Source organism: Zerene cesonia, unplaced genomic scaffold, assembly GCF_012273895.1.
Source record: "Zerene cesonia ecotype Mississippi unplaced genomic scaffold, Zerene_cesonia_1.1 Zces_u012, whole genome shotgun sequence".
NCBI lineage: Eukaryota > Metazoa > Arthropoda > Insecta > Lepidoptera > Pieridae > Zerene > Zerene cesonia.
In genome coordinates, this window is record NW_024045142.1 from 252,903 (window position 1) to 266,098 (window position 13,196).

The 13,196-nt window shown below is 35.2% G+C and overlaps 1 protein-coding gene across 2 annotated transcripts in view; it reads left to right on the top strand.

Annotated features, from left to right (window-relative positions):
- Positions 1 to 13,196, top strand: part of LOC119839366 (modular serine protease-like) — a 48,852-nt gene that overhangs the window by 18,536 nt on the left and 17,120 nt on the right. The window contains exons 2-5 of one of the 2 annotated variants that reach the window (XM_038365630.1): positions 5,137 to 5,197; positions 9,610 to 9,666; positions 10,494 to 10,601; positions 11,410 to 11,523. In XM_038365630.1, coding sequence (XP_038221558.1) covers positions 5,137 to 5,197; positions 9,610 to 9,666; positions 10,494 to 10,601; positions 11,410 to 11,523 — 340 coding nt within the window. The remainder of the gene's footprint in view (positions 1 to 5,136; positions 5,198 to 9,609; positions 9,667 to 10,493; positions 10,602 to 11,409; positions 11,524 to 13,196) is intronic. The other variant, XM_038365629.1, reaches the window with a different exon arrangement.

Consider the following 13,196-nt stretch of genomic DNA (forward strand, 5'->3'; position numbering starts at 1 on the left):
TTGCTAATCATTATTATATTTATATAATATCAAATGATGCATCATTTACGCATAATAGAACTGGTTCCCTTAACATTGTAGCCGCTGATATTGAGAAAAAAAACGTAGATATAAATCGAAATCAAGACACGGAGGACGTTATCAATTAAACTGTATTTTTTGTGTTTGTTAACTCATAACTTTTTACTAGGGAACCGATTTTGATTTCCTTTTTTTTTTTATTTGAAATCTGTTGCCTCCCATGTGCTAGCAATTAAATTCGGTCGAAATATGACATATTTTGAAGGCGGTTTTTTATACATATAAACTTTCCTTTGTAATTACTCTATCTAAAGAATAATAGTTAAAAAAAACTAAAAAACACGCTTTTATCATATTTTGCAAATTGAAATATGGAATAATTTTATCAAATTAGTGTATTGTCATCGGTCCTCAATAAATCTACAAAGTTTGAACGAAATCTGGCCGTTTAAAGTGGGTCAAAATCGCGCCCAAAGAAGTCGGTTACAAACAAACAAACATACAAACAAACATACAAACAAACTTACAAACATACAGGTGAAGCTAATAAAAAGCGTGTAAAAACCGCGTCAAAATCAAAATCGGTAATTTTTGAGTTTATTGCGAGCAGACAGACACACAGACGCGGCCGGGGAGTTTATTTTATAATATGTAGTGATTTTGATACTCGATAACTCCATGGGTTCTGAATCGATTGACGTTTGATAGGAAATCGTTGGACACGTTTTGTATGTGGTAGTCGAGCACGCTTCGGCACGAATTGAGCCAGCTCGCACCGAGGAAGTACCACACCCTCACAGAAATCCGGCGCGATATAATAGCTTGCTATTGTGTTTCGTACGGTGAGTGGGGGAGCCGGAGGCCCATATCCTATTCCTTACCCTTCCCAAGTCCTTTCCTTTATTCCTCTTGACAATTCTTTCATCCCTTCTCTTCCCAATTTGAAGTCGACAATCCATTTGTAGAGGCGTAAAATTTACAATCGACCTTACACCTCTCCAAATGTTCACGGGCGGTGGTAGCGCTTACCACCAGGCGTCCCACCAGCTCCATTGCTGACTATGACATATAAAAACATTCGGTACCATTTTAGAATTTGGTGTGGTACATGCCCCTAGGAACGTGGGTGAGCTTTCTTATCGTATCGCCGCAAGCTATAGCTAGTACCCTAAATAATAATATAAGGCCCATATCCTTTTCCTTCCCTTCCCAGTCCTTTCCTTTATTCCTCTCACTAATCCTTTCTTAATCCCTTCCCAAAAAGTCGGCCATCCATTTGTAGAGGCGTAAGGTCTGTAATGGACCTTATGCCTCTACAAATGTTCATGGGCGGTGGTAGCGCTTACCACCAGGCGTCCCACCAGCTCCATTGCTGACTATGACATAAGAAAACATTCGGTCCCATTTGAGGTGGGTGAGCTTTCTTATCGTATCGCCGCAAGCTATAGCTAGTACCCTAAATAACACGATACTAGCTAGTACAATAACATCTTAATATCATGCACTAGCAATTGGCTTATCAGAATAATGAATAATTAGCATTGGGTTTTCCTTGTTATTTTACGAAAGCGAATTTATAAACATCACTTTGTTTTAGTGTTGTACTCGCTTGAAAAGCCTGAGTCTATACAGTTTATTTCATACTAATCCAAGTAGCCGTTTTCGCGTGAAGAGTAACAAACATTTATTCTTTCAAACTTTTGCGTTTTCGGTATCCGTCGGATTAGTTGTGCCCCCGAACAAAGGGGATAGAACAAAAATCTTTAAACCCGATTTCTAAACTTTAAGGGTTGGTTGACTCTGGCCCAATTTACTATTGCTTAAAAAATTGCTTTGATAGGTGTGAAATAAAATAAGTATTAATAATTATTAAAAGTTTGGGGTAGTAAAAGTTTGTATTTTATCTGTGGCGTCGTAGTTCTAAAACGGATAAACCGACTTAAATGCAATTTTTTCATTCCAAAGTCCTTGCGGTGGTTAGCTCTTTTTAGTTGATATCAGTCGAGTCAATCTTTTCTATATCCCCCAGTATCCCATTCCTCAGGAAATCAAATCACATTATAATCTCAATACATATAATTTATGTGTCACATTGTTCTCTCTACTACTACTCAACCGATTTTAATCAAATTTGCACACCATGTGCAGTTTGATCTAACTTAAAAGATAGGATAGTTTATATTATTTTAATTACTATAATATAATTAATATCTACACTAGTTGTCCCCCGTTGCTTTGAATGAAAGAAAAAAAAGAAACGTTTATTTATCAGGGGCATCACAACACACTAATAAAAGAAACTATACAAATAAATAGCAACATATACCCTTTTTTTCATAGTGGGAAAATCTTGCATAGATACCTATGACCCCCGGGGAAAAGGTCGTGCGTTATGTCGGAATCCTACCGACTAAAACCCCACTGTGTTCCGTCAAGCCACATACGTGAAGGGGCCACAGGTGCTTGTTAGAATTCGTCCGCGAGTCGTACCCTGACTAAAAGGAGACAACTCAGCCTATGCAGCAATGAACATTGACAGCGCTGTTTTTCTTTACCCGCGTAGTCAAATATAAATACAGTCTTGGAATTTCGCGTAAAGTTATATAAATGCATATAAAATAACAGTATAAAACATGTCTTTCTTTCCTCGGCTCTTAAACTATGTCCGTGTCAAAATTCACTTTTATCTGATGCTGAGATTTGCGCTTTCAAGTTGGCAAACCTTTGTATATTAAAGTATAGATTAATGGTTGAGGTCCATGTGTCCCTGTAGGAAAAGAATATGGACTGATGATGACGCAATTGCTTGAGTGGTATCAGAGATCGCATCGGTTAGTAACACTTATATAAGAGTGTTGATATAACGTCCGAAATTAGTTATTGTTCAAGAAAACCACAAAAGAAAATGCTATACTAGTACTTAAATTATTGGGAATATTCAATCTAGTATTATTATTTTTATTTATTTATTTAGTCTTTTATTTATTTAATTTAAACAGCGTTGCCATTATTCGCACGCGTTGAATTCGGAGTAGTTTAGGAAATGTAGGAGTATCTGTTATATTGAAATTACCGTTTTATACATGTAGGTACTAGCTTTTCGCCCGCGTAGAATTCGCTTATATCGCGCGACATGGTAAGGAGCATTTTCTTCGCATTAAAAAGTATGGTTTATTATTTCCCACGTTTAGCTCCATCTTCATACCAAATTTTATCAAAATCGGTTCAGTTGTTTAGGCGTGAAAGCGTAACAGACAGACAGAGTTACTTTCGCATTTATAATATTAGTAGGGACAAATGTAATATGTACGGTACATACACCTAAATAACATTTTTACAAATTTTGTGTGTCTGTCTGTCCCGACCAATCTCTGGAACGGCTGGACCAATTTTGACAAAAATTTGACAGGAAAACAGACAGACACCAATTCGGAGTAACCTCTTTCAGCTCCCTTTTTTTCACTACATATATTTAAAAAAAATCGCATTAAAATCCGTTTCATAGTTGAGAAGATTTAAGCATAAGCATAGGGACATAGAAACAGACAGAGAAATCGCTTGCATGTGGTATGTAGTGAATATTAGTTCGATTAGATAATATTTATACTTAGCAAGCTTTACAATAATTTATCTTTATTGAAATTATTTATGAAAAAATATATAAATAAATATAATAATAGGTCGAGGCAAAAGTGTTATCGTATTTTTAAATTAATTAAAAATAAGATAATACTTTTACTGATAGTATTATTAGTTATCGAACCTCTTTGGCCATCCTGAATGTAACTGGCTGGTTTAAAACTGTTGAACATTCTGAATAAAGAATAATAAAAAAAAAAAACAAGTTCCCGCCATTTTCAATTGTTTTTCTAGCAAGCATAATGAACTATGTGACAAAGAAATTTGTTACTTTTTAAAGTTTTATTACAAATACGTAAAAATGCGACGAACATGAATTAAATTTGTGCAGTTGACGGTTCTAGTCCAGGATAATAAGTACAAGCTATCAATAAGAGTAGCAAAAATGTGGTTCAATCGTTTTAAGTCTGGAAATTTATATGTGAAAGATGAGGTTCGCTCTGGACGCCTCGTCACAGTTAAAATCAATGCCATCTGTCGCAGTAACAGATAAAATCATTAGATATGACATTGCTGGAGAACGGTATGTTGATCATAACATAGTTTTACGTCATTTACGAAAGTCTGGGTACACGTAAAAACTTGGTATTGGGTGCCACATAATCTCAATATGAGAAACCTAATGCAACGTGTTTTCATTTGCGATTCCCTGTTGAAATGTAACAATTCCGAACTATTTATTAAACAGTTAATTACGGGTGACGAAAAATTTCAATCATTGCACTACCCACAAGATGGCAACAAGTCATCGATCAAAAACGATCAAAATCAAATAAATTTAACAATACGTGATCATCTTATTTAGCATTCAACACAATGAATTAATCATTGGCATACTGTTCCATCAAATATCTCGTTCCTTAGTTCGATGGCATTTTGAATTCGTGACGTCAGAAACACGTCAGCTAAAATTTCACATTCACGGACACGCCGCTGCCGGTTGCCGTCTATTACGGTGCTGCCAACATAATATTATAAATAAATAATATAAGAAAAACATTTTCCTTTGTATGAACAATACGAAAATACATTTGCCCGGAGGTAAGCAATTTTTGTTTTCTGTACTGTACAATATTTTATTACATTTATGTGAGGCTTTGTGTCGTTTAATAAACGTTTTCTTTTTTCATTCTTCGTCTATTATAATAATGACCAGTTTCACACCTCACTCACTCGCAAACCCAATGCATTGTTCTGCGAATTTGTTAAATGGCATAATGTACACAATTTAAGTCCAAAGATCAAATAGGCTATCAGGGCCTTATCAGCAACGTCTGTATTCCGGCCTAATATTGAAGATCGTCGCAAAGTACTGACCAGTTTTGGAGTCTGTAAAACATCCATATTCAATAGAAATTACTCTATGTAAATGAAAAAATTATGCATCCAGGACAAATCCATCAAATTCGATCCAGCCGTTTAGAAGAAGCCCAACGATAAAAGTACTGAATAACAAATATACATTTCTGTTTACAGTTGCATCGACCCTCATATTAACTTCTGCCAGCGCCAGTGTCCTCGACAAGTCTTGGTACAGGTAGGTACATGCATACGACTTTTCTAACTACCTATAATCCACGGCGTCGCTTGCGTGGTACCTGGTTAAAAAGTCTGTGTCCTAATCCTGACTATAATCTATCTCTGTACCAAATTTCATAAAAATATTATTAGTTGTTTTAGTGTAAAAGAGACATAAACAAACATCCATACATCAATCCATACTTACAAACTCTCGCGTCTATAATATTGGCAGGACTAGTCACGGAGTAATAAGCACAAATTAATGTTGTAAGTGCCATATTTCTAAAATCAAATGACAATAATTTTGAATCAAACAAAAATTCATTCAGCTGAAATTCCCCGAAGTTATCGAGTAAACACAACGAAATATCTACGCTATTAAAATAATTCACGACTTATATTGCGATGCATTCAAGTGTACTCCAATACCGAAAGATTCGTTTACCCTCGGTACCGCAACTGTTTAATTATTTACTCGATTGAAATGTAAACAATCATCCCAATTAGCGCGCCCCTTAACATAGATAACTAGCTTTTGCCAGCGGCTTCGCACGTTTTAATTCACAGTAGTTTAATAGATCTTATCAAACATATAAACCTTCCTCTTGAATCTATTAAAAAAAAAAACCATCAAAATCTGTTGCGTAGTCTTAAAGATTAAAGCATACATAGGGACAGACAAAGCGACTTTGTTGTATACTATGTAGTGATTTAATTGAGTTAAATTCTGTCACTAACAAAAATTTATTAACGATAATAGAAACGGGAAGAACTGGTGGAAACAGTAAAAATGTATCACGTCAATAAACACTTTTACGTTTGAAACACGGTAGCAGGCGAATCTATTCAGTCATTTTATTATCTTTAGATTTATATTATTATACGGTAATTGATATTGAAAATGGATAGCTTATATAGCGTCGTTTAATAGCTATTAATGGAAAGATTTAAATTAACAAATGGTTTAGACTTTTCCTCGAAGCATTGAGTCTTGTGTTTGGATTTTCCAAACTTGAAACCTGGCTGAGCCAAGGACGAGGTTCTATTCTTACTAATATTTAAAACGCGAAAGTTTGTTAATATATCTGGATATGGATGTATGTTATAGTATTGTATGTAATTTGCCACAAGAATAAATAAACTTATATTGTATTTTTTCCTATTCAATGTAACATTTTTATTAGAAACTAGCTGCGGCCCGCGGTTTCACCCGCGTAAGTCCGTATCCCGTAGGAATATCGGCATAAAAAGCCTATATGTTGCCTATATGTTATTCCAGTTTTCTAGCTGTCTGCGTACCAAATTTCATTGCAATCGGTTCAGTAGTTTTTCCGTGAAAGAGTAACAAACACACACACATCCTTACAAACTTTCGCATTTATGATATTAGTAGGATTTCTATCAAATAGTGATTGCTGTAAGTGTAGTATATATGCGTTTTAAATTAATTTAAATTCTTTCATGCGAAAGCAGATAATCGTATCTGTATAAAATTTGGTACAGATATATATTATAAGACTATTATCTAACTCTGTACCAAATTAAACCAAACCTATGTACTAATTCAGACGATACTACATAGCCTACATAGACATAGACATAGCCTACTTCTTACCCGGGGATACCACGCGAGTATACATCATAATTGTGACGTACACTCGCGAATATTTACATCTATGGACGACGGGTTTGCTTCGGCCTTCTAGCTGTAGTCTCTTGTCGCTACGTCATTAGTTATTTTGGTGATGAGTGCATCTAAAGAATAGCCGATAATACAAGTTTATCGCCCTCTATATGTTTTCAACATGCGTTTTTTCACCTGCATCTTGTGCTTGTATAATGGATGTGATTGATATGATCTATTATGATTTAAATAAAATAATCAATACAGTTCAAGAAAAAACTAAACTACACGCAACGCTGATAAACTCAAATGTTAATTTATTCAATAAGACTCCTTAAACGAGCACTTTTGAATCGTCATAACACAATGTTACCATAGAAACAAACAATAGATAGAATCAATTGGCATACCTCCTCTTACTCAGAGTATACGCAAGGAAGTTATTTCAACCTGGCGATCCTAGTCAGGATAATAAGATAAACTTATTGTCGAACCTTGCTAATTGTATGGGGTTTGAATAAAATGTATCCGTATAAAATTGGTCAAAAGCTCTACGCTCTGGCTCCGCCCGGGTAGGTATTTAGTATAATTGAAATAATATATTATATAAAGTATCTAATAATACTAATAATATATTATCTAATCTTATCTTTTAAATTGGTACAAACGTTTTTAATTTTTTACAATAAAATTTGCACATGGTGTTCAAATTGGATTAAAATCTGTTGAGTAGTTTAGGAGTCCATCGCAACAATGTGACACTTAATTTTTATATATTAAGAAAAAGGCGAAGCAAATAAAAGCGTATTAAAAATATGCAAAATGGAGTAAAAGATTTCAGTTACATCTTCATTGCGTGGATTGGGTCACGTACACAATTAACGGTTAAAGATTTATTTAAATCGGTCCAGTAACCTTCAAACAAACTCTTCACATTTATATTATTGGTATATGCACGAACTGTAGTATGTTTAATCAACTGTTACCAGCTATTCGCCGCGGCTTCGCCCGTGGCACATATGTCCCATGTCACTCAGTGAAGTTGCAGCTTTCTAAAGGTCATTTAATTGCGATATTTTGAGTAATGTCTCCTATGCCAGGCTATGCATGACCTGTGTTATATAATACAGACATTAATCCGTCCGTTGTATCAAGTAACTTCAATACAAGGACTATGTTGTGTAGGTAATTCAAAATGAATTACTGCAATTTAAACGTGATAGATATTCAAAAAATAAAATAAAAATATACATAAGTAGGAAAATAATAATAATATTTCAAGTGATCCGTTTTTAAGTTCGCGGCATTTCAATGTCGCAATGTTCTAAATTCGAAATTGTAGAAAACTATTTTGAGCCAATATTACAGAAAAAGAAAATAGTTTGAGAGTTGCATTGTGCTATATTTTTTCTAGAAGTTTGATAACTGACCGGATATCTATAAATAAAGGCGCGCATAGCAGACGAATGTGCACATCCAGAAATAAACTGAGACGAGAATAACGTGAATTCAGGTCAATGTTCCCACAAATAAGTTTTTATTACCATTTGAGTGTAATTCGATGTTTGTCTACATTTTACAAATATCAAACTCAAACATTAACTTATTCAATTGTCTACATTTTATAAATTTCAATTTCAATATGAGGTATGTTTTGATATAAAAATTTATCATCTTTGTAAATAAAGTTGGTCAATTGCGAGTCGGACTCGTAACACCAAGGGTTCCATATAGATAAGAGCAACAGCAGAAGAAAAAATTATCACCCATCCAATTTATGACCGTGCCAATCGATGCTTACCTACGACTTTTTTCATTATTTGTCGTTATAGCGGCATCATCATCTCTGAAAATTTTATTGACGACAGACGGATAGACAGACAGCGAACAGAAGGACAGCGAAATCTTAGTAATGATATCTCTTTTTTTTTATGTCACAGTCGGCAATGGAGCTGGTGGGACGCCTTATGGTAAGCGCTACCACCGCCCATGAACATTTGTAGAGGCGTCAAGTCGATTACAAACCTAACGCCTCTACAAATGGATTGCTGACTTTAAATTGGGAAGGGATTAAGAAAGGATTGGCGAGAGGAATAAAGGAAAGGACTGGGAAGGGGAAGGAAAAGGATATGGGCCTCCGGCTCCCCCACTCACCGAACGAAACACAGCAGAATGCTATTTCACGCCGGTCTTCTGTGGGGGTGTGGTACTTCCCCGGTGCGAGCTGGCCCAATTCGTGCCGAAGCGTGCTCGACTACCACATACAAAAATCTTTTCATCCTTTCGGTATGAAAGACTAGTAAATATGGATCATAGAAATGTGTCTAGGCGCATAACTTCCAAACAAATGCACCAAATTGAATCATATTACCTAAAAATATCTTTTATTCTTTACGACTTCTTTATGAGAGTTGGGAAAATCCAAATGTACACGCCTCATAGCGATTACTCAATTTTTATAAAATGTACATATATGAATGTATATTTAAATAAAATAAATAAAAGAGGAATTGAATCGCATTTTCCACCCAGAGAACGTAAAAAAAACTAAAAAAAGGTACTACGCAAGTATTGTAAGCGTGCCTTATTTACATAAAAATAGTTAAGATTTACAATCGATATGTGGATTTCAGATTTTGTTAATTAAAATTAAACTACGTTGAATTACATCATGATGATCAAAAGGAAATAGATTTAGACACAACCGAAGCGTTTGAATTATTTTTTTTCGTGTGTTTTCGTGACCATGCCGGTTTTCATACAGCTAGTGTATAAATAAACATAATTTTTTCTACTGTTTTCAGTGATCCCCACAACGATGATGCGTTATCACGACCGAGAAGACAAAGTTATGACTGCAGGTGAGATTTTAAAGACAAATATTTGCCAATAAATCACACATAACTATTTAAGATCTTTGCTTATAGATCACCGACTAATCAAAGCTAAGAGTAAAGGTTGCCATAAAAATGATACGTGTGGTTGTTTTTACAAAAAAAAAATCAAATCGCCTTCGAATTGTTAGAACTTTCACTTTTAGGAGACTGACTGGCCAGCAACCAGCTTTACTATGAAAATAGGATAGTAAAAGTCGGATCACCCTGACGCAAAAAAAAAACACACATTTAGAAAATAAAAACTTTTCAACGGATTTTAAACGCGATTTATTCATTATATTACTAACCCGACGACAGTCTCCCCGTGACCACGCTCGCTGTAAAGTGTTCGAAACGAACCAATTGAACTCTATTTTCTTTGTTTAATTAATATAAATTCAGCCATGCTCATGATTTTTATACTTGGTGAACCAATTGTTGTGATTTTTTTATTTTTTACTATTTTTATAAATTATATATTAGTTAGATTAGTTAGTGTAGTCTTGTTTAAATTTACTCAAGTACCAACAATTTGAAAACGATTTAGTTTTCTTTGTAATGTAGTTTTTTAAATATACTAATTACTAGCTGCAACCCGCGGTTTCACCCGCGTAAGTCCGTATCCCGTAGGAATATCGGGATAAAAAGTTTCCTATATGTTATTCCAGTTGTCCAGATATCTACATACTAAATTTCATTGCAATCGGTTTTGTAGTTTTTGCGTGAAAGAGCAACAAACACACACACATCCTTACAAAACTTTCGCATTTATAATATTAGTAGGATGTTAATTCTAAAATACTTTATTCCAGTGACGAAGAGTTCCAATGCTTGGACGGCAGTTGCATCGGCTTGGCGCAGAAGTGCGACGGTAAAGTGGACTGCCGGAATGGGGACGACGAACGCGCCTGCCGTATAAAGTGAGGAAATTAGCAAATACGAACAAAACCCTACAGAGTTTTGTAATGTGAAAGGTTCCTTTGCCTCCTCTGGATGATAAATTGCTTTAATTTGATACCCCACACGATAGGCTGTAAGGAAATTTTAAAATGTACCAAAGTTATGCAGTTTTAATTGATTATTAAGATGAAACTAAGTACAGTTTGCAAATAAAACTTATCAATGTGGTATGCTAAATAGCAGAGCCCACTAGACATTTGCTTTCAGGCAAAATCATAATACGTATTCTGACAAAGTCGGTTAATTTCTGGACGTTTCAATGCATTTAGTTAAGAATAATGCAAAGATTGTTCTTTGGAAACTGGAATCATGTATATACATTTATTTTGCACTTGCTTACCGCCTGCGACTTTGCGCGCATAGTCAAAGAAAAAGATGATCGTCCTGTTTCTTTCCTTTTCTAGCCTATGTCCTCTATCGGATATCAAACTATTTCTCTACAAAATTTCACACAAATCGGCCTTGTAGTTTCTGAGATTAGCGCGTTCAAGCAAAAATAAACTCATATAATCAGCTCTTATATAAGCTTATATTAGCTGCACGCCCCTCGCTCACGCCCCATTTATCGTAATTACAATTATTTAAACTATCCTATCTCTCAAGTTGGATCGAACTGCACATGGTGTGCGAATTTTATTATAATCGGTTAAGTGGTTTAGGAGTCCATTGAGGACAAACATTGTGACACGAGATTTATATATATTAAGATAATTTAAGTATAGATTATTTTTGACAGAATCCATAATGTCTAATATCGTACATTTCCAGAAATATAAACAAATGCAACGACGGCACTGAAATATCCATCGACCAAGTGTGCGACGGTAAAGTGAACTGCCCGGACCGCAGTGACGAGTCGCACGCGCTTTGCAGGAAGATGCAGTGAGTACCCTACCTACCCGTCCCATAGAATTGTTATCATCATCATCATCATCATCATCATCATGATCAGTCCATATATTATGTTCCCACTGCTGGGACACAGGCCTCCAATGAGGGTTCAGGCAATAATCCACCACGCTGGCCAAGTGCGGGTTGGCAGATGTCACATGTCGTCGAACTTTTGATTCTTGGACATGCCGGTTTCCCCACGATGTTTTCCTTCACCGTTTTAAAATTTTAGAATTGTTATAGAAGCGATCAAATTATGGAACCACCATAATATATTGTGCATCAGAACACCTCTTCTGAATATACAAATTCATGTACAATAACGATTCCGAAATAATCTCCACAAAGAAAACACTCGGGAGCTTTCAAGGGACACCTGGATGGATTGTGAAAACTCTTATTTTATTGTCTACTAGATATCCGCCCCGGCTTCGCCCGCGGCACATTATAGCCTTCCTCAATAAATGGGTTATCTAACACTGAAAGAATTTTTCAAATCGGACCAGAACTTGCTGATATTAGTGCGTTCAAACAAACAAATAAACGGTTCAACTTTATAATATTAGCACAGATAGAGAAAAACGTGCACGCCGCACGGCTTACAACTATAACAAAAAGTGTCGTTACAAATTTCCGCCTTCATTTTTTCCATCCAGCCCATTTTCGAACACCACGCTCCTAACCCTCCCACTTACACTGGACATTGGCGCAGTCCCTCTGGTGGGTGAAGCCATTAACAAAGACAAGAAGAAGAACACGTGATAAGCAACTTCATCCCAAAAACTGACTGAACCATTGGAGCGAATGTAGCGATAGTTAATTGAATAATTCATCAGTCATTTATTTCTGTTTATGTAGATTTCTTGTCGTAGTACGAGATCCGACCGCGTGATTTATACGTTCATATGTTTGATTAATAATATATAATTTTTATCAATATTTATAACTAAACCAATGCCGATCCGCAATGGTGCCCATCCAAATTTGGCCGCAATTAATTTCAATTAAAATGTAATTAATTATTTATTTTTGAACTATTACGTTCACTTGTAATTGTTAAAAGATATATTTCATTAGAAAGATATTTACCTGAGATACCCAAAAAGTTCAAGGTGCCATCTCTCACTTGGCCGCAACCTAATGTCAGCCAGGTGTAAACAGGTATACTTTTGTGAAATATATACGTTCATAATGTATTATCATGTGATACATACCAAATCGAAGATTAATTTTTTCTCTACATGATGAGATATAGGTGCCTATGCAAAAATGCCCGCAAATAGTGATTGCCAGCGATTAAAGATAAATAAAAGCGAGAGAAACTTACGATAAACACCGTTTGTCAAATAAAGATAGAGCATGCCAGCTGCTTGTCATTTTTATGCTACTGCGCGTGCGTCTATAGATAAGGTGCTCAACTAGTACCTCGGGTATTTGCTTGGAGTTTAAAATTCTCCAAAAATTGAGCAGTAAAAATAATATGTCATAATAATTAATCTATAACACTAGTGTTTTCAATATTATTTTAATTATATTTAAATCAACCAATAACTTTTAACTGTGAAACGTCATTTTAAATCTTATATCTTTAAACGAGCAATTCTTTTATATATATATATATATATAATTGGAATCTCGGAATCGGCTCCAACGATTTTCATGAA